Here is a 27,001-nt window from a genome sequence, read left to right on the forward strand (position 1 = left end):
TCGATCTGCAGAATCTTTAACTTCAAGGGCTCAATATTTTGTTTGTTTGGTATGCTGTCGCACTAATTATATGCAAAAAAGAAAACACTAGGTAGGCATGTGTGCCATCAGTAATCTCACGGTCCCATATTCATCCTATTCGAAAACAAGCGATTACGGCAATTGATTCCGTTCTTTTTGTTTTCATGGGTTCTCACTTCTAACAAAAAATACAAAAATAACAAACAAAACAAACAACGCTTCAATTTTTTGTTTTTCGTAGGATGAAAATGGGAGCCACATGCTTAATAAGGGAACGAATACCCTAGGTTTCTAACAAAAAAAAAATAATGTCACTATAACGCAATTATTCAATAATTTGATCACTTTTGCGGATGCCCTGGATCCCATTAAATGGCTACTCATACTCATAAATACATACGCATACTCATAACTTTTGATGAGTCGCATCAATAATTGCATCCATAAAAGTTGTAAAAATTAATAGGTTTTTTATCTCGCTACTAATAGCAATTCAAAATCAGTCACTCTACAAAGGCAATTGTAAATTTGCCAACAAAGCTGTACAAAACATGTGTTTGACTCCAATAACACAAAGCTTGAATTTCACACACCAAATCATGTTTTGAAGCTAGCTGAGGGCTATCATTCGGCACATTGAAAAGTCCACTATATAGTAGCTCATCAATTTTAAGTTTTTAACTTTCAAAATTGCACATGGATGGAAAGCTACACCCAGGCCCCATCCATTTGGTTCCCTGTGCAATGTTGACTGTTCTGGTCAGTAACGGAGTAGCAACTACGAATTGTACGGTCATCTCATGCTCATGCTCATGCTCAAGTCCACTATATAGTAGCTCAATGTTTTTGCCGGAGTAAGCCGCCTCTAGGGATTCCACCTGGAAGCCTACTAGAGTTTCGATAGGGGTTCTTTTAGGAGTCCTTAAAGCTGATCCATTGAAATACAATAAATTTCCATCAGATATTTCTCAAGTCATTAACCTATTCAAGTTTCGACTGACATTTTTCTTCATTCTCATCATTCTCATTTTCATCAACTAGGCATATCGTAACATCACCTCATTTAATTACTTTTCCAATCCGTTCCAAATTCCGTTCACACCATGCAAAACAAATGGGGTGAACGGAATTAGGAACCGAAAAAAGTGATTCGAATTAGATGATATCATGGTTCATATCACCAAGTGTTTCTCTCACTTCTCTCAAAGACTCCACTGGTTTAATTACCAGGAATTCAGTCTATCATTTGGCCTGAGAAGGAATTCTTAAACAGATTCCAGCAGTAATTTATCTAACGAAGGATAAGATCAAAATCTTGGTAGGAGTTTTCCTCTGAGGGTTCTAGTCTGGATGTGACCCATCCGTCTCCAAAGCGTTAAATTGAAGCATTGAAATCATTGCGTTTTGTAAATCTATTGCTCAATGTCATCTACAAACTACTTTGCCAATATCAGGTACATTTCTGTTGAAGATACTGAGCTCAAGCGAGGTGCCATTATAAAATAAAATCTCTAGGCTTCCCAATATTTTATTTTGTCTTCCCCACGTCGTTGATCGTGATCGCGCCTCTGTATCTACACAATACAGTCCATAAGAATGGTCTCATTCGACCAATCCAACTCAAATGTTTCATACTGTACAAGAAACAAGTGATATTCTATTATACCCCGATATCCAATAATGACTTAAATGAATTCAAGTAAATACATCTAACCTTAAGCCAAATGAACTGATCATGCATGGTGTATGAAACAAATACAACGATACTCGTGTGTTTCATCATAACAAGTTGATTTCATTTACGCATAGCGAACTGATAACTGACCGCCAGCCAGTGTGGATCATACCGGGGAGCAGTACACAACCTGTTTAGGAAGAGGCGCATATGTTTGGAAACTTGGAAACTTTTTGCATGAGATAACAGAGTTGACGCGTAAAATAATGGAATCGCTGAAAGATGTTTGCATCGAAAGGGCACCTCATCGATTAGAAGCTGCGTATGGAGAGATATTCACCAAAGGTGCCTTACAGTTTCTACAGGATCTGTTCACCGAATTTGATAGCGAGGTTGAAAAGGTGAGGTAGCAAATTTGAATAACAGAATCAACCAGTGCAATACCATTACTGATATCTTATCGTGTTCATCGTTGAATTGATGCATTTGCTCAGCTTTTGAGACGGAGATTGGAACGACAGCTGTATATCAAACAGGGTAAATGGAAGCCAGAATTTAGGAACAACAGCGAAGAGCTGGATTGGAAAATTAACGATCTACCAGCGAGACTGAGGAACCGAAAATTGGATCTAGGAGATGTTAGTCCAGCGAACACGACTAATTTCATCGACAGCTTGTATGCGAAAGTGCAGGGCATTCAAGTGGACTTTGACGATGGTCATTGCCCAACGTGGAGGAACACGGTACAAGGATTATATAATGTGACCAAAGCGGTGCACGCTGGACTGCCAGGAGCTCCAGCCAACATTCAAGATTGTCCAATTTTGATGCTTAGACCGAGGGCTTTCAACATGATTGAACATCACTGTATGATCAACGGAAAGCAGGTGGTGGGACCTCTGTTTGATTTTGCCATCCTGATGTACCACAATGCCAATTTGATGGCGGACTTAGGCGTGGGACCTTATTTTTATCTGTCGAAGGTAAGAAAAGTGCAATAGTGTATATATTTTTAGGACATATGAGAAGGAAAGCAAAAATATTTTCATTCAAAATACGATAAGAAAGTAAATCGACATAAACTATAGGTAAACAGTTTGTTAAAATCATGGCACTGAAGCATTGTTTGACAAACTGTTTTTGTTGGCTCAAACAATCCTAATTATTGATTGATTTGAACAACTGATTTCAAATAGAAGAGTCGTTTGCTCTACTATCTATAATAGAAACGCTTTGGTCTCAAGATATATTTAGCCGATGCGATAAACGCAAAGTTAAATATTTATGCAACAAGTCTTGAGGATGGTTAGACTCGAATTATCATCCAGTAGAGCATTTTAGTGCTCACCACAGAATGACAAAGGAAACTTCAGTTAATAGCCGTCTTAAGTTGATAAACAGCCCATGTTTCAGTAGCGATGTTATGCCAAATAGAACAAGAAGGAATTTCAAAAGGAATTCGTATAATTTAAGCATACAATCCTTTTTTCAGATCGAAGGCCCAAATGAAACGCAACTGTGGAATAAAATCTTCACCTGGACCGAGCATCGACTGAACCTGCGAAGCGGTACCATCAAGGCCTGCGTCCTGATCGAGAACATTCTTGCCGCGTATCGCATGGAAGACATACTCCACTCTATAAAGGAGCACGCCATTGGACTGAACTGTGGCATTTGGGATTACTCGGCGAGTATCATTGCCAAGTTTGGCGACAGGCCGGATTTTATGATTCCCGATCGTAACAAGTATGTTAACATGGGGCAACCTTTTTTGAAAAACTATATGACCCTGTTGATACACATTTGTCACAAACGTGGGGCACTGGCGACTGGAGGAATGGCGGCTAAAATATTACCCAGTGGGAAGGGATCAAACAATGTGTAAGTATAACATAGTTTTTTGTTAGGTTTTTATAAATGTATCAATATTATATTTTTTAAATCCAATTAATCAAATGTATGCTTGTAAAATTCTAATTATATGATTTCGATAACAAATTATGAAATTTTATTGCAGAATTGACGAAATTGTGAATGGTGTTAAAGCGGCTAAATCTGTAGAGATTGCAGCCGGTGTTGACGGATTTATGATCTACGATTTACGCATGGTCGACGCAATTAACGATCTGTGGGACTGGAAGTGCCCGACCGAGAACCAACTGCAATGTCTTCCCGACGTTGATCACGTGACTGGGTTCAGCTTGATCAAAATTCCCGAGGGTGGTGTAACACTGGAAGGATTGAAGTAAATCTTTGAAAATAAATACTTTCAAAATAATCCCTCATCTATTCTGAATTCAACTTTTCAGCAACAACATAACTGTAGCTTTGCTGTTCATCTACCATTGGCTGACCGGAAGCGGAGTGTTCTATTTGAACGGAGCCGTTGAAGATTCTGCGACAGCGGAGATATCTCGCTCGCAAATCTGGCAGTGGATTCGACACAAAGCACCGATCGAGGGTAAATCTGATCTATACGTTACAAGGGCGATGGTTTATACAATGCTGGAAGGGATAATTGCCAAAGCGTACAAAAGTTGGTGCAATTCGATACCGGACCGGAAGCGTTTGCTTTCTTCCAAATATATCCTGTTGGAGATTATTTCATCGCGTAGCTATATCGAGTATATTACGACCTACTTGAGTGACAGTCATAAATTCCGAACGCTACACAACAAAAACGATGGACTAGAATCCAAATTGTAATACAAAAATTGCAAGTATGGATGGCTTAACTATTTGCTCATTCAAGTAGGGTGGGGCGGGGCAAGATGGGTCGCGGGGCAAGATGGGTCAGTGCCATTTTCGGGCGCATTACTCATGTTTTGATTATGTTAATAATTTTGTTAGATGACCAGCATGAATATACAAAAGTTTGGGGCATTGATTGAAAAATTATTCACTCTCATTGGAAATACAAAATAAAATGGTTTTTTGCCATTTTTCTTATGCGATACATTCCATATATCTATATATATAAAAATGCAGTGGCATACGTGGGACCGCGCATAACTTGCGAACGGATGGTCCAATTTGGGTTGTCTAAGTTTTGATCTGTTAATTTTCACCCAAGGAAGGTTTATGAGACGAAAAACATGGGAAAATTGAGAGTTTTTGAACATCGTTGTTTCATACATTTTGAACGGGGACTTGGGCTTGGCTAGGTACTTGAAACGTCAAAAAACGCAGTAGGCAAGACAAAGTTTGCCGGGGACAGCTAGTTCTCCATATAAACGGCCGCGGGGCAAGATGGGTCACCTTCGTATTTTTGGAGCATTCAAAAGTTATTTATTTTTTGTTACAAGACTATCTCATAAATGACTTCAATCAAGCGGAATAAACGCTCAAAATTATAACATAAAATTATGATAATTTTTTAGTAAAAACATCGATTTTCAAGTCGCCTCAGGACCACTCAAATCGTAAAGTTTTTTTATATTCCAAATAAATTTATAAAATGTTTACTAGTAGCTCTTGTTTACTCAGTATGGATATGGAGCATGTTTGAATGCGGAACAAATCTTATATTTTGACGTTTTTCGTTGAGAAAATGTCAATTACTTAAAAGGTGACCCATCTTGCCCCGCACTTTTTTCACGGCACAAAATCGATCACTTTTTAAAACTGCTTGTTTAACATCATATTTTGTATTTAATGAACTTTTTATCGACTTTTAGCATAGCTAACTAGTGTATTAAAGAGTAGCGAACGAATGCAAACCAATCCGATTTGTATTTACGAAGTTATGATGATCCATCCTTATGCGACCCATCTTGCCCCGCCCCACCCTACCTATGTATGGTATGTTTAAAAAAAATGTTCGAAATTGTGTACAGAAGATGAATTTAGTTGTTGAATAAAATTAAGGTACAAATAGAGTTTGGAAAAACATATTTTTCATATTACCGGTTTAGAGTTTCTACAAATATTTGTTTTTGTTATATTTAGGTAGATGGTTGAAATAAAATATTCTGTTATTGAGATTGCCTCAATACCACTGATTGACTTTGCGCTAATAAAAATATCACGAAAAGCCGAAATGCAGAAAATCGATGGGCAAGATAGCGACTCGATGGAGATTTTCTCATGCCAGTGCAGTAGTTATATATGCATACATAGTAGTTATCCTATGCATATATGCATCAAACGGGATTGTTACCGTGTGAGATCCATATTCTTAACGGGTAAGAAATGTTTACAATAAAAGTTAAACTAAATGGAAGTTAAAAATCCCTGCTCCACACTATCATTTACACCTAGCCTGTAAAATGTTGGGGCTGCAAAACGGTGAGTCGAAAAGGAGAGCGTCCAACATAGCTCTGGTTCTCACAAGTTCCTACCTCATGCTTCCACGGGCAATGAAGCATGCCGCCGTATGAAGCATGAGATCCTAGGACTGAGCGAAGTCCGTTGGCCGAACTTTGGAGAACACAGATTGGCGTCGGGCCAAATTCTGCTATACTCCTACGAGGCCTTACGAGGTGAACACGCTTCTCGCCACCGTGGAGTTGGTTTCCTGCTCAGCGCTCACGCCCACGCTGCGCTCATGAAGTTAGAATCAATTAATGAGAGGATAATTGTAGCCAGATTCAGAACACGGGTCCGAAACCTTACCCTGATCCAATGTAACGCGTCAACCGATGCTACCGAAATGCAAGACAAAGAGAACTTTTACAGTCAACTGAATGCTGTCGTGGATAAGATTCCGAAAGGTGATCAAGATCCTCATGGGCGAATCAACGCGAAGGTTGGTTCCGACAAACTGGGACTATGAGCACGTCATGGGACGCCATGGTCTCGGAGAAACGAGCGAAAACGGAGAGCTGTTTGCAGAGTTATGTGACAAAGATAATTGGGGGATCGCTCTTTCCTCATCAACCAGTGCACATAGTAACATGTGTTTCCCGTGATGGCGTCACGGAAAATCAAATCGACCACATCTGCATCAGCCGAAAATGGAAACGGAGCCTTCTTGATGTGCGGAACAAACGTAGCGCCAACATTGCGTCCGACCATCATCTCCTAATCGACGAGATCCGACTGCGCATTGCCAGGGTCTAGCGACAGGAGAAGAAAATCAGGCGCCGGTTCAATACACGCCGACTAGAAGACGCTGCGGTGAAAAGGTCGTTCATTGAGGAGCTAGAAAACCGTGCTGCGGATATTCCAGCAGGTGGAAGCGTAGAAGATCATTGGAGCGCCATCAAGAACGCCTACATCGCCACTGGCGAGAATAATTTGGGTGAGCTACGTACCCGGAGAAAGCAGTGGAGCACAGATGATACCTGGAGGAAGATAGAGGAGCGAAAAACCGCCAAAGAAGCGATAGAGCGAGCGGAAACACGAGGAGCCAAAGCCGTAGCCCGTCAGCGCTATTCGGCTCTCGAGAAGGAAGTGAAACGATCATGTAGACGGGACAAAAGAACGTGGGCGGACTCCCTATCCGTCAAATGCGAGCAAGCCACAAACACCGGTGACATCCGTCTCCTCTACGATGTTTCGATCACGTCGTGATCACGTCGCCTTAGTGGGACTAAGACACCTCAACATGATCCGCCAAGAGTTCGACCATTACCCGCGTCACGCTCCGTCTCATCTTGAAGCAAAGCAATGAATTTCAAGAGTCTCTCTACCTGGTGTTCATTGATTACGAAAAAGCTTTCGAACGTCTCAATCACGGAAACATGTGAGAAGCCCTCAGGCGCAAGGGTCTCCCAGAGAAAATCATCGGCCTCATTGAAGCACAGTACAGGTTATTTTCGTGCAGAGCGGTGTTTTGTCCGATCCCATCCGCGTCGTTGCTGGAGTGAGGCAAGGATGTCCCCGCTACTGTTCCTCATCGTAATCGACGAGATCCTGGTAGGTGCGATTGACCGTGAACCAAATCGTGGATTGCTTTGGCAGCCCATTACCACGGAGCACCTAAATGACGTCGAACTGGCTGATGACGTTGCTCTCCTAGCTCAACGGCGCTCTGATATGCAGAGTAAGCTCGATGATCTTGCCAATCGCTCCTCAGCGGCAGGTCTTACCATCAACGTCAACAAGACTAAATCGTTGGATGTAAACACGGTCAACCCTTCCAGCTTTACGATAGCTGAGCTATCAGTGGAGAATGTTGAAAGCTTCCAATATCTTGGTACCAATGTTTTGGGGCTGGTCCTTACCTGCCTTCTGATGTGGACTGTATTTGATTTTGGGTCGACGATAATGATTCCTGGGTTGGGTTGGTGGGGACACAATCGTTTCCTTGGGGAGCTGTTAGCTTCCTTAGCTCATTGGCGGAAATTCTCCGGGATTTTCCAATTTAAACTACTTGTTACACACTTAACAATTTATTGGCAATAATTCATTACATCACTTTAACAACTGAACCTTTATTTTACACTCAAACTACATTTATTTAAACATTCAAACTACATATATTGGGTCAATCTTCCATTATTCAATCCGTGCGGTTTCTTGGGCAATTACAATTAACACTAACTTTAATCCTAAAAATAATTGGTCGGGCACACGACGTAATCGATGACGTCATCTATTCGGGTTGAAATTTCGGCTCCTCTCTCCTCGGTAATTTGTTTTGCTCCGGTTTTCCTACATCCGATGGTTGAGTGTGAGTGCATGATCCAATGGCTCGTCAATCCATGCACCAACACATAGAACACCAAATGGCGGCCGATATCGGCACCAAGATCGACATAGGTGCACGGATCAAGAAGGCTAGGGCTGCTTTTGCGAGTATAAGAAATGTATGGAGGCACAACCAGATTAGGAAGCATCCATTAAGTACGTCACGCTAAAATTGGGAATTTTCGACCCCTCTTCCCCCTTCGTACGGGTTTTTCCTATATCTAATACATTACTCGTCACACTTTCACAAACCCCCTCCCCCTAAGACCGTGACGTACTTAATGGATGGCCCCTTAGTCGACGCACCAAAATCCGAATTTTCAACTCGAACGAGAAATCTGTGCTGCTATACGCCAGTGAAACCTGATGTGTATCAGTGGAGAACACTCAACGGCTGCAGGTCTTCATCAGCCTGCTGTTATAATTCGTGCATGGTGGCCTGACAATTAGACCTCCAATGTGGAGCTCCCTCGTCGATGTTATCAAAAGCCTATAATGACAGAAATTCGGGAGCGAAAGTGAAGGTGGGTCTGCCACACTATGTGAAGGGACGGAAACGAAATCTGCAAGCAAGCGTTAGATTGGAACCCAGCAGGACCACGCAGCAGAGGCAGACCCAGAGGTTCATGGCGGCGCAGCCTCAACAACGAAATCAAGCAAGGCGACAGAAATTTGTCCTGGCCACAGGTCAAGGCGATGGCTGGCAATCGCCCAGGATGGAAATTTTTCAATTCGGCCTTCTGCACCACCTAGGGTGCCCAGGACTGAAAGCAAGTAAGTAGGTAGTGTAAAATGTTTTTTTTTTCAACTAAACACTTTATTTCACTACTACACTACAATAAACTGCTTCGTCCGAGTGGTTACCCTGATCGATGAGATCGTTTCACGAGACATTGATCGCCCGAGAGACCACCGTTGATCTCGCCTTGTCCGACAGCCATCGCAAGTAGCTGCGTTCTCTATATGGCAAAAACCTGCAGCAAAAAGTGAGAAAAGCGAAGGTTCGTTCCCGTTTTCAACTGCTTGTCAATGATGCGGGCATTTATTTAAAAACTTTGTTTGTTTTGAAAAGCTGAAACTGTCAGCTTTTTATTTGTGGGTTCAGATTTTAAATTAATGCTCATAAACACTGTGAAATGCATTAATGTAAACAACTGGCGCCTGAGTCAGTGCGCAAAAGTAACATGATTCACAAAACCGCAAATAACTATCGATAGAAAAAAAAGATACCTCATTACGATATATTGTGTATAAATGTCTGTTTTCGATTGGTGCAAAAAAATGAAAATCTCGCTATATCAATTAAAAAAAGCGGCCGAAATCAATATGGCCGACGAACTTTTTATAACTGAGAATTGTTGAAAACTGGACAGGAATACCGCTCAGCAGAGTCAATAAAACGCAGCACATTTAATCACATGCTACAAAGCTAAAAATACTTTATTAAACATATAAAATAGTACATACATTTAAAGGGACACTTACAACTTCGGTAATTTATTTACATTAGGGAAACATTGATTCCGATGCGTGCAATCTGTCCACTGTTTCTACTATTTCCACGCAAAAACGGCTACGCTCAAAAATGTGTTCGGCCTGCACATTTTTAGTAAACATCCATGCCGCACATGCCTGTGTTGGAAACACACATTTTTTTAAATTGCTCGTACGCTCACATGAGCATGTATTTTGAAATAATTTCGACATGGCAACCTCACTGGGTTTATAAACCTCCTTCAAATACCGAAAAATATTGATATTTTGCAAAAATGTGAGCGTACGAGCAATTCAAAAAAATGTGTGTTTCCAACACAGTCCCTGTGCGGCATGGGCGTTACTCAAAAATGAGAGTTTTTATTTTAGAGAGTCTGATGTGATTGAAAGCAATGAGCACAAACAATCTTACAAAGAGACACCAGGGGTTCGCATGATGTATTATCGCGTTACAGGAAATTTCCTCTTTTCAAGAATGTTTCATTTTTGAAGGGGGCTTTGAAGTAACTTTCTGGTTGTTACAGTTTCATTGAGTCAATGATTTAATCAAAATCGAGGGGTCCATAAAAGTTGTTGTTGTTCTTACTAACGGGTCACCAAATGCATTTTCCTTATCTATATAAATAAAAATGGAATGGTGTTTGTATGTCACGAATAGGCTCGGGAACGGGACAACAGATCGACATGCTTCTTTCACTGTTGCTTTCCGCCAGGGTTCCGACGTGTTCGTACGAAAAACCGGGAAGGCAAGAAAAACGGGAAAATCTGAAATTCCATTTTGAGGGGTATTTCTTCATGGAACCGTATGTCAAAATACAAAGTAGGCAGGCAGGACGACGTTTGCCGGGACTGCTAGATTTACATATTTTTTTGACAAGGGCTTTCAGCTGAAAATCACTATTAACTCAAGGAGTATATGATTACCGCGGCAGGTGAAATGAGATTTCGGATTATTTTAGCTATGGAAACTAATCTAACGAAAATTAAAACAATCGTATTTGCGGTTGAATAGAGATAGAAACAAGATTATTGACGTATACTTACAGTCTTCGTAACGAAACGAATTTGGGCCACGCCTTTGGTTGCTGAAGATATGACTGCTCCTTGCAGCACAATAGAGCGTTTTTGAAACATTCCGCATATGGTGCCGAAATGTTCGGGTGGTTGTACAAGTGGTAGAGAAATTCGTATATCTGAAAATAATAGAAACATGAAGTGGTGTGTGATTCATGCTGTTTATTGAATGCGTATCTCACCTTGTTTTCGATATCTCGCCACATGTTCATTTGGAATATCATGATGAGACTTGGCGGAAAAACGGAAAGGCGTTTGCCCAAATCTTCTACGATGGTTCGTTTCCCAAACAGCGCTCCATATCCTGACAAACTTATCACCGCTATTAGAAACACATCCAGTAGCAATGAAACTTCCTTCATTAGAGCTGTTTGCGCTTCCGCTAGATCCGATTGGATATAGCCAATCAGCTCGATAATCCATCCGTTGAGAGCTTTGTGATTTTCTAGCGTTGGTACAAAGTCGAAGAAGGAGCCCAAAAAGTAAACTCGCGCGTTCGTTTCGAATGAACCAATGGTTTTTAGAATGTCGCTCAGACCGAACAAGTGCAGATCAGTGGCAGTTGGATTGTGCTTGTGAATGGAAAACTGCAAAACGATCACCTTCTCTAGCTTGGCTTGATTGCGTTTGTCGATCCACGTGCTTGGTTTCAGAAGTGATGTCAAATGTTTGGACGGAAGAACACTCAGAACTTTGAGATATTCTTCAAAAAGCTGGAAAAGATGGGTAAAAAGTGATACATATAAGTATTATAAGAGATGAAATACAGAATATGCTGGATCTTTGACAGCAACTAATTCGACCATAGCCTATTGGTATATATTAGACTGTGGCGGCACCGTTCTGTGTCATTGAGAAGCCCTTGAGAGTAGAAACAAGTACGAACAACAACAAAGCACACGTGAATTCGGTTCGTGAATAAATCAGTTATATTGGTTATATTTCTAGTCATCGCGTTGTGTTTTACTCGGCCCCGTATCCGGCTCCCACAATTGGTGACGCCGACGTGATTTCCTGTTCGATTCCTTATCGCGGTTCCCGGATAAAACCAGGCTTGACAGAAACTCCCTCGCGAGAAAATGAGGAAGCGATTTCGGCGATTTTCTGAGGAGTGAAAATAAAACTCAGAAATCACAACGCAAATCCTCAACAGCAGCGAGCGCGAGCTTGCCGCGCAGCGAGGAGTTCGTCCAACACTCATAATTTCTTGTTGTGTTTCTCACGTCCACTCACACTCAAAATCTCTCGCGAGTTCCACTCCCATACAAAGAAAGACTCTCGAGGCGAAAATCGCACTCAAAAACCCGAAATAATCATCGGCTCTTTTTTCGTTCCCCTCTTCCTTGCTCAGTTTTTATTGCCTCTCTGTTTGGGTTTCGTTTGCTCCCTCGCGACTAGGCAAAAGCAAAACACCGCTCTAGAGCATGTTGCAAAACTCTTTTGATTTCGATGAGGATTATCAAGCCTGGATAAAACTCCTGTTAAACAGAGTTCTGCAACGCGCAGCGAATTCTAACCTCGAAATGAATAGTGAAAATGCGGGAGCAGACACGGTCGCAGCAGGAGCTTAGCTGGCAGCTGCGGTTTCTGTGAAACTGCCTGATTTTTGGAAAAATGACCTCAACAAGGGCGAAAATGGTCTTTCGAGCAACCAGTACGGCTTCCGGAAGGGGAGGTCCACCGTAGACGCTATCTTGTCGGTTACAAAAACCGCCGAGAAAGCACTCGAGCCTAAGAGGAGGGGAATTCGCTTCTGCGTGGTAGTGACTCTGGATGTTAGGAATGCGTTTAATAGCGCCAGCTGGTCTGCTATTGCCGATGCGCTCTTGCGTCTGGGGATACCGGAGTACTTGTACAAGATTCTCGAAAGCTACTTTCAGAATCGCGTACTAGTCTACGACACGGAGGTAGTGCTTTCACATAACCTCAGGAGTCCGGCAAGGTTCCATCCTGGGTCCGGTGTTATGGAATGTCATGTACGACGATGTGTTGAGGTTAGAGTACCCAGTTGGAGTTGAGATTGTCAGATTTGCCGACGACATTGGGTAACTCTCGCTGAGACCGTTCCACTATTTACACCATGTCTTCAAAAATGTTTAAGGTAGCGATTTTCTGCAAGTCCCTTCTAAAAAAGTAAGAAAAATGCATTTGGTTATTCAATTTGATGGACCCCCGTTAGTAAGAGCCACAACCATTTTTGCGGACCCCTCGATTTTGATCAATAGTTGGCTCATTTTAACCGTTATAACTCAAAAGTTTCTCAAAAAACCACCCAATAACAAAATGTTGTTTAAAAGAGGAAAGATAGGGCTACTATTTACAGTTATAAAAAGTAGGGTCGGCCATATTGATTTTGGCCGCCATCTTGGATTTTTACAACAAAACTGTTTTTTCACCATGTTGACAACCACCGATTTTCAAAATTTTTACGTCAATTGACAGCGGGGACATTTTTACACAACATATCAAAAATTTGGAGATGTATCTTTTTCCTATCAAAAGTTATCTGCACTTTTGTATATCATGACACTTTAGCGCATTGGACCAGGTGCCGGTTGTTTACATAAATGCAGTGTTATTTCACAGTGTTTACGAACATTTATTTAAAATCTAAATCCACTAATGTAAAGTTGAAAATTTCAGCTTTTCAAAACACCAAAAAAGTTTAAAAAGCAATGTCCGCATCATTGCGAAACTGTTAAAAACGGAAACGAACCTGCAATTTTCCCTAATTTGGCTGCAGGTGCCATTGTGTATACATGCAGGCGTATTCTCTGATGCTGTCGGGTGTCGTTGCCGGTGCGCATGGAAATGTATGAAGAAAACGTACTTACAGGCTTATGTGCCTGAGGGTTGCGAGCGCCTACAGTACCGTGTCACACGACGCTCTCTGCGTCATTACTGGTATGGTGCCTATTAGCATTCTTATCAGTGAGAACATGGAGTGCTTCGAAATGCGCGGCACAAGAGGCATACGCAGGACTGCCAGGATGGCCTCTATGGTCAAATGGCAGCGCGCGTGGGACAGTTCCACCAAAGGAAGGTGGACCCATAGGTTGATACCGAGGGTAGATAGTTGGATTAATAGGCGCCATAGGGAAGTTACATTCCACCTGACACAGGTCCTTACAGGTCATGGTTGATTCCGACAGTATCTACACCGTTTTGGGCATGCGGATTCTCCCGAATGCCCAGTGTGCAATGGTTTAGAGGAAACGGCGGAACACGTTTTATTCGTGTGCCCGCGTTTTCGCACAATGCGTGACCGCATGCTTGCCACATGCGGGGAGGACACAACTCCGGACAATTTGGTCCAGAGGATGTGTAGGGATGAGGTTAGCTGGAACGCCGTTTCAACGGCTATCACCCATGTCGACTGGGAGCTACAGAGGAGGTGGTGCGTGGACTCGGAGAATGGCTAGTCCAGATGCAGTACAAAAGGTGGTCCAGGGGTTCGAAGTCGGCTTCGTAGGTCATACCGGTGCCCTGCGGTCGAGATCGACCCTTACAGCGATTAAGTGGCCGCGGTAGCGGGGCTGTCGTGGCGTCGGTCTACTGGGTTGGATCCGAGCCCGCGGTTGGTAAGGGGTCCCCGGCAAGGGTCGGGGCAGATGGAGACCCTGTTGTCAGCAATGAGCCTGAAGGGTAGTGATACCCTTGCCTTCAGCAGGTAAGATCGGGTTGCACGTGGGCATTAGTTCTTGATGTCTGCAAAGCAATTGGGCGCGGGCGGGGTTGACCCTGCCCGCCTTCCGAGGACAAAGGGAGTGGCGAGGACCACTCGGGAAACTGGCTAAGCGCCAGCATGTTACCGTGATGGACTCTCCAGGGCGAGTCATCGATGTTCGTTGCTGCTAGGCTACGCAGCTAACCTTGAGGGTGCGATGTGTACTAGCCCCTCTCTGATGCAATACCTTCTTGGTGGTTCCGGAGAGACGTAGGGTTTGGCGACCATAGGAATGTGTTTTAGTGGGTCGAGGAGAGAGTAGTCCTGGCTTTTACTAGTGTTGTAGAAGACGGCCTTAACCCCACACTACCCTAATCTTCCTGTTAGGGTGTCTGTTGAGCAGAATTTTTCCCCTATGGTTTAGAAAAAAAAGAGAGGGGCAGGGGGAGGGGTTTTTGCGTGCCCCCCCTGGCCACCTGATTTTATTTAAATTCGAGCCATCTCAATTCTATCAATAATTAAGAGTTCCAGAAAAAAAAATCTACAGAAATAAATCATTCGAATAATTTAAAATTTCACCCACAATTATTTAACTTGGTTTCCATAAAAACCACAACAAATTTCGCCAAGTACCTATATCTCCAAGAGTAGCACTTCAATCTTATCATAGAATATTACACCTAATAACAAGCTTGGTTGAATAGTTAAATTCTGTGATTCTTATTCAAGGAATACAAAAACAACATGCCTTCCTGTTATGCCGGAACCAGTTCCGGTAGGGAAAGAGAGGAATATGTTGCTATAGAGTGTAGTAGCGAGAAATTCACAAATTTTCACTTGCATTCAATTCAAATAAACTTCATGCTGAGAGCAAAAACTAGGTTTTTTTTGTGAATTCGTCCAGGGCCACCTTCATAAATTCTTCCAGGTATTCAGGAACTTCTCCAAGAATTTCTTCTTCATGAATTCTTCCATGGACGTCTTGCGAAGTTCCGATGGTGATTGTTTCAAGGCATGTTCCAAGAAATGCTTCAAGAATTTCTCGCACAATTCCTTCAGAAGTTTTAGATACTTCTGCAAGGATGCGAATTTCTTTAACAATTTTCCCTTTAGTGATTCAATCATGGATACCATAGAAATATCTACTAGAGTACCTCTAGGAATTTTACCAGACAATCGTCCGGTAATTCCCCCTGGGATATCTTCAGAGTGATTGTTCCAGTGCTTTTTTTCAGGAATTTTACCAGACATCATTATACGCTATTTTGCGGGTATTTTTTCAGAGATTTATTTACTTATTTCTCCATATATTCTTTCAAGAATTCCGCTAGAGATTGCTTCAAAAATTCCATATGGAATTATTTGAAATATTTCTGTAGGAATTTCTACCAGGATTTTTTTTTCAGAAAAGTTTACCAGAAATTACTTACTTAAAAATTGTAATTGTAATTGTAATTGCTCAGTCCACACCCAGGCCGACAACTGTCAGCCCATCTGCTTGTAGGCAAATGTGGATAGATTATGATTTGGTCGATAATTTCTCATCTATTTTGTTTCCATATCGTTGCATCGGTGACCATTTTCATCGCCTTTCTAGTTTTTGTTAGGGCCAGCCCGCGTTTTTTTGTCATGTCCTCTTTGCCGGTTGGTGACGTTCGGGATGTAAGTAGAAAAGCATGCATTTAATATGATTAGTACGACAGTAATTGTGATTGCTCAGTACTTTCAGCCCATTTGTCCGCAGTACATATCAGGCATCCCGTTTTAACAAGTCCTACACAGAATTAGAAACCAGGATCTCCCACAGACAGTCCTAACTAATGTCAGATAAGTTCAATTGAGGATAGGAAGCGGCAAAATGAGAAGACAGTAGAGTAGGTTTGGTTCATTGGTAGCTGTGTTCATGTGATGTTTGTCTAACAAACATTTAAAAACTATTTTCCGTAAGTGTTTAACTCTCCACCCCAAATTTAATACTGGGAAAATATCTGATCAGATGTATAGTTTGGCAATTCTTTGTCCACATTGAAATGTTTTTGTTTATACATCTTTTATCAAGAAGGAAAAGTTGTTTACTGTTATAAAATAATTCAGTTAAAGGACAGCTAATGTATTGTAATCCAGAATAAACCTACAGAAAATGTCTCAATAAAAAGTTAACTCTAGTTCAACTAACTACGCAAACTAAAAAGTGTTACTATATTTTACCAATGATTTCATACTAATCTTGACCCTAACATAGTTATGCGCTTAGTGTAAGTAGACGCCGCTTATGATTTTGGCTGGACAATGACCAAAAATAGTGTTGTTTCGACAATAGTCACATACTATGCCCTACGACATTGACGATTCTATTGTCTATGGCTCACCTATTTAGCGCCACCCAGCAGGGACTTGGTCTGGTACCCAATTCAGTATATCCGCTCCACGTAATGTACCGCACCTCTTTTGATTTGTGATATATTACGCGGAACATTACTCTCTTCATTCGGATAGCGGCTACGTAACCCATTGGATTAAAAGCCTCCATCAAACATGAAGCGATTAATCGGACACTGAAGACTCTATACCAAATGTGGCTCAGAGACAGGTTATCAGTGAGGTCAGTTTTTCTCGTTTGTCAGAGACGATTGATACGTATTAAGACAAACTAGTGGAAAGTTTGCATCTGCTAGCAATAATCGGTGATCGGTCAACAATCCGAGTACCCCAATTTACACAAGAATGCCAAGGATCACCGCTCATGCTTTACAATACAGCTGGAAAAAACTAGAACAACACCTGGCCACAATGATGCATAAAGCACTAAAGCGGACCGGAAGTGTTGGTGAGCCAGCCCCCACCAGAAATTACTTACTTAAAAATTGTACAAACAATCTTTAGGATTCCATCTAAGGATTCCTTCAATAATTCGTCCAGAAACTACTGTAGAGATGGATTCCTTCAGATTTTATACCTGGAGTATTCCTTCAGAAATTCTTCGTTAAGAAAGCTCTCCTAGGTTTCCTTAGAAATTTCTCATGGTATTGCATCCGGGATTCTCAAGGATTTCTTTCAGGAATTCCTTCAATAAATCCTCTAGAGATTTGCTCTTTCTGTACTTTTTTTCAGGAACAACTTCAGGAATTGTTTCAAAAATTTCTTCAAGGATTCCCCTAGTAGTCTTCTTGGGATTTCTTCAGGAGTTCCTCCTGGAATTCTTACAAGAACTACAGCAACTGTTTCGGGATTCACTTAGGAATTTCTCTTGGGATTGCTTCCGGGATACCTCCTGGGGTTTCTTCAGGAATTCCTCCAGAGATTACCTGAGGATCTGCTATAGGGATGCCTACAAAAGCTCCTTCGCGAACTCTTGTTAGGATTCCTTAAGGATTTCTCCAAGAATTCCTTCTGTGATTTCTTCAGTTCCTCCTCCTGAAAATTTTTCAGAAACTTTTTTTGGGATACCCTCATGAATTCTGCCTCCAATAATTTCCTCCAGGAATTCCTTCAAGAATAACTCTAGGAATTCCTCCGCGAATTTAAGATTTTTTTCAGGAATTCCTTTGGGAATTCTTGCAAGGGTTCCTATAAAAATTTCCCTCAGGAATTCCAATAGAGATTCCTCCAGAAGTTCTTCCTCCAGGAATTCCTACGGGCATTCCGCCAGAAATATCTTCGGGGGTTCCTCAAAGAATTCCTCTTGGAATTGCTCCAGTAAATCTTCAAGAAATTACTCCAGGAACTGATCTAGGAGTTCCTCTTGGAATTCCCCTAGTAATTCTTCCAAGAATTCCTCCAGGTATTTCTGCAAGATTTACTCTAAGGATTACTCCGAGAATTTATGCATGGATTCTTCCAGGGATTCCTATGGAGATTCCTCCAGGAATTCCTATAGAAATTCCTCCAGGAATTTCTCTACAGATTCCTCGAAGAATTCCTACAGGCATGTCTCTAGGAATTGCTCCAGGCATTCTTCTATGAATTCATGCAGGAATTCCTCTAGGGAATCCTTTAGAGATTGCACTAAGGATTCCTCCAGGAATACCTCCAGGCGTTCTTCCAGAAGTTCCTTCAAGAATTCCTCCAGGGGTTTCTATACGGATTCCTCCAGGGGTTCCTCTAGGCTTGCCTCCAGGAATTCCTCCAGTAACTCCCCCAAGAATTTCTCCGCGAATTCATCGAGGAATTACCCCAGGAATTCCTCCAGGGATGAATCTGGATCTCCAAGATCTCCTCCAGGAATTCCGTAGCGGATTCCACCGGAATTTCATCCAGACATTCCTCTAGATATTCCTACAGGCATTCTTCCAGAAGTTCCTCTAGGTACTCCCCCATGAATTCCACAAGAGATTTCTCTAGGCATTCTTACAGAATTTCATCCTAGAATTTTTCCAGGAACTCCTCCAGGAGTTCCTCCCAGAATTTCTTCCAGATATTACCCCTGGTTTTTTTCAGGAATTGTTTAAGGAATTCCTTCAAGAATATGCTCAGAAATTCGTATACCGTCGATGGGGGTGACAATGGGTCTGGGGGGTGAGATTGGGTCAAAACGGAGAAACATGAAATTTGAAATAGCTCAGCAACTATCGCTAATTTATGTTGAAAACTTTATATTATTTCAAAGAGGAGATGTTTTTACACGTCATGATGCAGAATAAGATGTTTTGCAATAATCGTTTTTTGTTAAATTTGTGGCTAAACTTATATGATGAAACTACTAGTAAATCACTCTGAAAAAAATTCTCCTTCGTAATGTTTAACACAAGTACCTAACCATAAATTTTCTTATAAGTGGTTAGCTGTAGGTATTACCTGGTTGATGTAATGAAAAAAGCGGGCTGTCATTGCTCTTTTTATTTAAAAACTCAATATTTTCGACCCTATGTCTAAATGGGCAATTCATATAACGTGATACTTTCTTGCTAAACTATCATTACCACATAGGAGAGTATACATACCAAATAAAAAGTTATTCCGACTTCAATTGCATTTGCTATTTAACAAACATCTTTGAGTATCCTTTTTTGACCCATTCTCACCTCCAACGACGGTAGTAATTCTTCCAGAAGTTCCTTCAGGAAGTCCTCCAGGGACGATATTCAGGAATTCCTCTAGGGATTTCTGCAAGGATTTTTCCAGCGATTCCTCCAAGAATTGCTTCAGGGATTCCTCCTGGAATTCTTCCAGAAATTCCTTTAGGAATTCATCCAGGGATTGCTGGAGGAATTCATCTAGGTATTTTTCCAGAAATTCCTCCAGAAAATTCCTTCACGAATTTCTATAGGGATTTCTCTAGGAATTCCTCCAGGGTTTCCTCTTCAAATTCCCCAATGTTTCTTGCCAGGAATTTGTCCAGAAGTTCCTCCAGGATTTCCTCCGGAGATTCTTCCAGGAATTGCTTTAGGAATTCTTCCAGGGACTTTTAAGGAATTCCTCCAGGAATCCCCCCAGAAATTTCTCAAAGGATTCCTCCAGAAATTTCTATGGGAATTCATTGAAAGATTAATTCAGAAACTTCTCCAAGGATTTCTCCCGGAATTTCTCTAGAGAATCTTTCAAGGGTTCCTCCAGGAAACCATCCAGGCATTCCTCCAGGAATTTCTTTGAGGATTTCCAAGAATTCCTCCAGGCGTACTTTCAGAATTTCCTTAAGGATTCTCTCGTGAATTCCTCCTGGGTTTCCTCCAAGGATTCTTTCAGAGATTCCTCCAAGATTTGCTCTGCCCCCACTCGCATAACAGTCCTATCTTTGCTGGGTTTCCTATTCATATGTGACTGTTATGCGAGTGGGGGCAGTGCTTCAGGAATTCATCCAGAAATTCCTCCGAGGGTTCCTCAAGGAATTCTTTCAGAAATGACTCCTAGGATTTCTCCAAAAACTCATCCAGAAATTCCTCCCAGAGTCCCTCTAAAGATTCCTAAAGGGATTCTTACAGGAATTGCTACAGGAAATCCTACAGGTAGTCTTTCAAAAATTCTTATAGGGCTTCCTCCGAGAATTCTTCTGAATTTCTTCCAGGCATTCCTTCAGGAATTCATCCAGTGATCCATCCAGGAATTTGTCTTGGGACTCATCCAGGAATTCCTCCTGGGATTTTTCCAAGAATTTTCCCAGGGATTGCTCCGGGAGCTTTGCCACGGATTGCTACAGGAATTCCTTTAGTGATTTTTTTAGTAATTCCTCACGGGATCTCTTTAAAAATTTATTTTGAGGTTCCTGCAGAAATTTTAGTAGGTCTTTCCACCCAATAATTTCTCCAGGATTACCTGAAGACTTCGAGGAACTCTTCCAGTTATTGGTATTCGAATTCTAAGATAATTGTTATTCTAATTCAGCTTGATTGGGAAAGATTTGAGGCCAACTTCGAGTTCAATCGGTTTCAAAAAAAAAACCTTGACGAAGAGAGCAAAACGTCCGAGAATACGTCAGTTCCCTTAGTAACTAAATTTTTAAAAACCAATTTTCTAGAAACGCATATAGCTTACCTTGGTTTTGACGATGAAACGGCTGAACAAATTCTCCAAAGCTTCACACAAGTACTCAAAATTCTCCTCATTCTGGTAGGACTTTTTCGTAACAGCCGCCCTCAGATGTGGCACAGTTTCGACGAACGGGCTCCCACTATTGGCTTCATTTTCTTCCGATCGTTCGAGCAAAAATTGTAACGCCAAATGCAGAAACCTCTTGTAGATGTCGCTTTGCACGGATTCCGTAATCACATCCAAATAGCTCATAACGACTAGCACATCTTCCACTTCCATGTCGGCTTCGACCGCTTCGCTGAGGAAGTTTTCCACAATCCGTTTGGCCGTTCCGGAGTGGGGCATTTGCTTGATTGCAATCTGGAGACAGTATTTCTTCGCCTCGTAGCAATGGTGAAAATAATCGTGTAGAAAGCACCAATTCAGAGGTGGAATAGGCTTGGGGTACTTTTTGGCCACAATCCTGAGAAGGTTGTACAGAACAATGTCGGTGGTGTCAGACGTGCTTTGCTTTCCACCATGATTGATCAAATGGAGAATAACCGCAGCAAGGATGCTTCTTTTCGGGAGGTGCCTCAAGGAAGTCGGTTCTGGTCGCCCTTCCGGGTTGAGATAGATACCCCCACGGTATGTCTGCATTTCGTTATGGATATGATGAGCAACCAAATCTCCTGCGGCTTCGATAGCGGAATGGTTAACAAAATGGATCAACTGAATCCAACAATCGCCTGGAATCAGCTTAGCATCCAACGTATCATCATCCTCGTTGGGCAGAGGAATTCCTTGCCGGAATATTTCCGGTATCTGAAATATGTTCATCATATCCGGGGCAAACGATTTTAACGATTCCAAAGCTGCCACTATCACTTCACGGTCATCAAAATCGGTAACGAACTGCCACAGCTTGAGGATGATTTCATTGACCAATCGTTCCTGCTCGAGAGAGTTTACCTTAATCGAAGGAACGTTTGCGAAGAATCTGCACAAACTTCGAATGATCCGAGGGCGTTTCTCGTGGGTGAATTTAAAACCGAGTACTTTCCAGGTGGACACGATGTTGACGACGTGATTCTCGCACAAGCTGGCAATGGCATCGATGGCCAAGGCAACAGCAGCTTCGTTGTTGGCATCTTCCGGGTGGCTAAGAATTTCCGAAAATAAGTTCACCAGATCGGCTCCATGCTGCTGGGGTCTGAAAATAAAAGAAATAGGAAAAGTGATTTCTTGAGTCATTCTCGCCACTCACAACATGAGCAGTTTAACTACCCGAGCAGGGAATGAGAACAAACCTATAACAAATTGATAACTCATTTTGTTATTGATAACAAAATGAAATCAAAATAAGTTTTATTTCCGAATTGTTTTTATTTAATAACAAATTGAGATATCATTTTGTTATCATTTCAAAAACTCAATGATAACAAGATTTGATTTCAAAAATCCAAAAAAGGTTTAATATGCTTAATTAATATTAATTGTATTCAGTAAATATTTGTTGAATCTACCAGAGTATTTTACTTACATATTGACACAGAATTTATAATTTGCGGATTCTGGGTAATGGTGATTTAAATTGGCTTGAACTTTAGTAAGTCTTTTTAGGATGACTGGATATTATCGACAGGTTTGTTCTCTTCGTTATGAGGGGGTATTTATCGGCCAAGTTGCCTGAAACTTGGTTGTATGGCTTGGTTGGGAAAGATTTGAGGCCAACTTTGATTCAACAGATTTCAAAAAAACCTTCCACGACGAAGAGAACATAACTACCCAGAATACAAAAGTTCCCAGATATCAGTTATTTCAATCTAAACATATTGCCAAATATTTTTAAATTTTTAAATTCTATCCCGGGCAGAAAAGAATTACAAAACAATTGCAAGTTTTATTTTCAAAAAGAATTACTAAATGGTATATAGCAATTAGCTTATACCGATACCGTTTATAGCAAAGAGAAACGCCAAACCATGTGTCAAACTGTCTTGTTTATTATAAAGTAAATCTAAATTTCTTGAAGATGAGGTGTAGGTGATTCCAACTTCCGCTGAGCGAAGCGATAGTCAGTCAGGTTTCAAGCGTTAACGCTTTTTTTGTATGAAAATACTTAAATTTTTGTATGGATCGTAACGTCGGCCGTACTCCCCCCCTCCCCCTAGAGCGTTACGTAATTTGTGGACGGCGCCAAATATACCATTATTGAGTTTTGTAAGAACAGAACAATATCAAAATTAGTTATTCGCCTGTCGACTAAAAAAAACTATCAAAAAGTTACCATAAGAATAACCAAAATTCAAATTTAGCCACTATGTTGTTCTTGATAAGTGCCAAACTGCAATGGTTCATCAAACTCGTAAGAGGTCAACAATATCTCACCAATTGCAAAATTTGTTATGATAGCAGAATAAGTCATTCAGTAATTATTCTTCCAAATTTGATAAATGAAAAGTGAATGGCATATTTTGATATGATATCATATTATGCTATTCACATGTTGTTTTAAGCTCTTCATGAAGAACTCATGAATGACAAAATAAGTTATGACAATAAAATTTGTTATTCTTTTGTTTTTGTTTTGCCATTCACCTCTACCCGGGATATTAAAGGCAAAAGAAGTTAGATATGGCCAATCGAAGTAATTCACGGACATTCTACTGTTGAAGGTCACATATTTCACCTTTATAAAGAATTCTCGCGCGAAAAAGGATTCATTGTAGCTCCGTACCAAAATGATGAATCTCGTGATGTTTGAAGTTTTGAAAATAACACAGATATTTATCATACATGAAAATGATGAATGCCATTTCACTTATTGTTATGCCAAACGACCATTATTTTACCAATCGACTATTATGCCAGATTATGCCATTTGGCCATTATGCCAAACGACATTATGCCATACCCGATAGAATTATTGTAGTAAAATATTTTTCCAATCGGATGCCTTATTTTTTCAATGTCATCATTTTCCCCGGGTAACGAGGGAAAAAGCTGAGAAGCCGAATGCGACTCAATTCGTTGCTCGATGTCATTCAATTTGAGTTCCGATGCCTGTGGCTCTGGGATGTCGTGAACATCTCCCACATTTGTTTTGCTGCAGTACATATAATCAGAAGGTGCGCTGTTGTATTTTGTACAACACGTTTAAAAAATCTTGCTTTTTGTACTCAGCATTATCGTGGTGCTGTCGCAGGTAGTCAACCGCGCGAGTTACGAAAGGTTAAGGGCAGTTGTCCTTTGACTCCAAATTTACTTTTCTTTGTCACTTCAATGCCTATCATTAATCTTTTAGTTGAATCATGGTATAGTTATGCTGCATATCTATGAGGATATCATATCCGATTTCCATACAATTTTTCTTCGTTTAGGCTCCAAGTTAGAAATGACTGTTGATGTTACAATCGATAATACTACGGCATTGATAGGTGTCATATTCTATGACACCTGATGATATCGTATCAAACAAAACAAGTTTTCAATCACGATTCTTCTAAATTTAACCTTTTGGAGCCGATTTTTTCACCACTGTCGACGCAACCTCGCTGGTGTCGAACACGTTTGTTATGCTCGGTTTCATCGCCGGGGTCATATATGACCCCTCCGCCTCCAAAGGGTTAAAATAAAATCTAATTTAAATGTTTACTTAGGTATTCATGTAAATTAATGCCTAATAAAATATCAAAATGAATACTAAATTTGTTATTAATTTTTAGTTATTACCCTTTAGATTTGATAACTCCCTGGGAACTGCGTATGATATCAAGTCGTAAAATGTTGATAACAAAATGAGATATCAATTTGTTATCAATGAGAACTCATTCTGATTTCAATTAGATATTCCAGTACATTATTTTGTTATCATTTTTGTTATGTTAACACTTAAGTCATACAAAATGAAAACTCACTTTGTTATCAAAATTCGTGATATCTAAATAACTCAATTTGTTTTCAATTAGTTCTCATTCCCTGCTCGGGTAGAACTTCCGAATGAATAAGATACATAGACAGAGTATGCTTGAAAATAAAAAATATATAGCATTTTTATCAAAAAATCCTCCCCCCGGTTAATGAATCGCCCCCGGAAACTATTCGCTTACTTGATCAAGCAAATTTCCCGAATCGTGTACGTCCGGGCAAATGTCGTCTCCCACGAGTCCTCTCTCGCCCGTCGGCTGGTATCCTTGAGTACATCGTACAGAAACGGATACGTTCGTGGTTCAGCCTTCCACAACCGAAGGTACAAATCCAAACTGGTCGCTCGGTCTACATCCCTGGCCAGAGCTTTCAGCACTCCCAGTACATGGTCTTTGGCACCCATTGAGGCGAGGCTTCTCAACAGATGGAGTCGCTTCCGAGGATTGCCGTCGTTGGCCAGCAGGAACAGAATCGGGGTCAGCAGTCTGGAACAGTTCTCTTCACTTGATTTGGAAGAGTGGACGAGTTGATCGAAAAGTTTTCGCCAGCATTCGAAGGGGATTTCATGCATGTGCAATAATCCTCTAAGAACCAGGTTTATTTTCTCGCTGAACCTGGATGACTGGGACAGAGATTCAACGAACTGATGGACCGTAATTAATCCATTTTCCACATCATTCCACCACATGCAGAAATGACTGTATTTTGCAATATCCGCATGGAAGTACCCAGCTGGACGCATATCAAACGAGTTGGAAACTACTGCTGCGTATGAGTTTCCAAGAATACCGTTCAGAATATAGTTGCAATCTTCGAGATAGTTATTGAAAAATGTTTGCTGCCCCAGTAGTTGAACTGCACCATCCAGGATCGCAAATTGGCTCAGACGATTACATCCGGATTTCAGCAGAAATCGTACAATTCTCATCAACCCCAGCACGTGAGCAGGAGCAATGGTTTGCATCGCATCAGCCAAAATCATGAGCAGGACACTATTGTAGTTAACCGACGCGTAATCGGTGTCCCCGTGAAGGGCCGAGAAAATCTTCAAAAAATTCTCCGATGGGTCATAGTTATATCCGATCATTTCCTTGGTGACAATCGCTAGATGCAAGCAAACGTCCCTCCGCAACCAGCTGAATTGTTTCTCTGTCGGGAAATAGTCCAGCACTTCCAGCAGCAAGTTGTTGGAGTAAAGGCACTTTTCGCTGGAACTGGTTCTACCCCAGGACACAATTTCATATATCATCTGAACTGCTGCTTCGTCGTTGGAGGCACTTTTCAGCAAGGCACGCCACATTTTTTGAGTTTCCGGAAATAATACGGGGTTGTTGAACACGTGTAGGAAAACTGGTCTCAGGAACTCGACGCTATTTTTCCGAACGCTGAAATGGAAAGAAAACTCAACATTTACTATTTATGCTCTTATTAAGTGGATTGGTAACACTAAGCTACTTACAACTGATCGTGATGATGACAAATTTCGTTCACCTTGGTACTAAAAGCCAACAGATTTACCACCTCCCTGCTACTCAGCAGTAATATCAACGGATGTTGCGGCGGCTTCAGATCAAACTGGCACACGTACTGTTGGCCATCACCCAGAACGGAGCAACGGCGCCTGAGATCCAGCAGCAGCAGCTCAAACATGCCATTCCCAATGGCAGTGAAATGTGCCGGTGATGAATTGGCCAATGTCGTTACCAGTATCCCCAACGTTTGGCCAAGATCCAGCGAGCCCCCGTTGACCAGTTGAACCAAGGCCTGCACTGCCAATTGCGCCGTTCGCGGGTTGTCCGATTTCACCAAACTTTTCAGCAGCTCAATCTCGTTGGTTTTTGCACTGGATTTTGATTTCTTGTCGTTAACTGTTTTAATGGACTTTTGAATTGCACCAGCGGTTGCTAAAACACTTGGTTTATTAATTATCTGCTTAAAATCATCCATTTTTCACAAACTTTTAGCTAAAACCGGCAAAAAACTCAACCAAAAACAGTAACGAATGTAAACAAAAACAAACTATTGTCAGCTGCTCCGTCGGCTCCGTCTCAAGGCCGGAGCAC

General features: G+C 41.3%; 2 protein-coding genes across 2 annotated transcripts; one reads left to right on the forward strand and one right to left on the reverse strand.

The window, feature by feature from the left end:
* Window positions 1–1,839: 1,839 nt before the first annotated feature.
* Window positions 1,840–5,698, forward strand: LOC109423732 (malate synthase). The gene is made up of 5 exons (XM_019698728.3): window positions 1,840–2,097; window positions 2,191–2,679; window positions 3,189–3,577; window positions 3,714–3,941; window positions 4,006–5,698. The coding sequence occupies exons 1-5, from the start codon at window positions 1,963–1,965 to the stop codon at window positions 4,400–4,402; spliced, it is 1,638 nt and encodes a 545-aa protein (XP_019554273.3). The 5' UTR covers window positions 1,840–1,962; the 3' UTR covers window positions 4,403–5,698.
* Window positions 5,699–10,801: 5,103 nt separating this feature from the next.
* On the reverse strand, window positions 10,802–26,971 carry LOC109414239 (uncharacterized). Its single transcript, XM_019688050.3, has 5 exons — window positions 26,398–26,971; window positions 25,121–26,323; window positions 21,033–22,221; window positions 11,080–11,610; window positions 10,802–11,016 (listed from the first exon to the last, which is right to left on the reverse strand). Exons 1-5 carry the CDS (start codon window positions 26,883–26,885, stop codon window positions 10,864–10,866), a joined length of 3,564 nt encoding a protein of 1,187 aa, XP_019543595.3. The 5' UTR covers window positions 26,886–26,971; the 3' UTR covers window positions 10,802–10,863.
* Window positions 26,972–27,001: the final 30 nt, after the last annotated feature.

The sequence above is a fragment of the Aedes albopictus genome, chromosome 2 (genome assembly GCF_035046485.1).
Source record: "Aedes albopictus strain Foshan chromosome 2, AalbF5, whole genome shotgun sequence".
NCBI classification, from domain to species: Eukaryota; Metazoa; Arthropoda; class Insecta; order Diptera; family Culicidae; genus Aedes; species Aedes albopictus.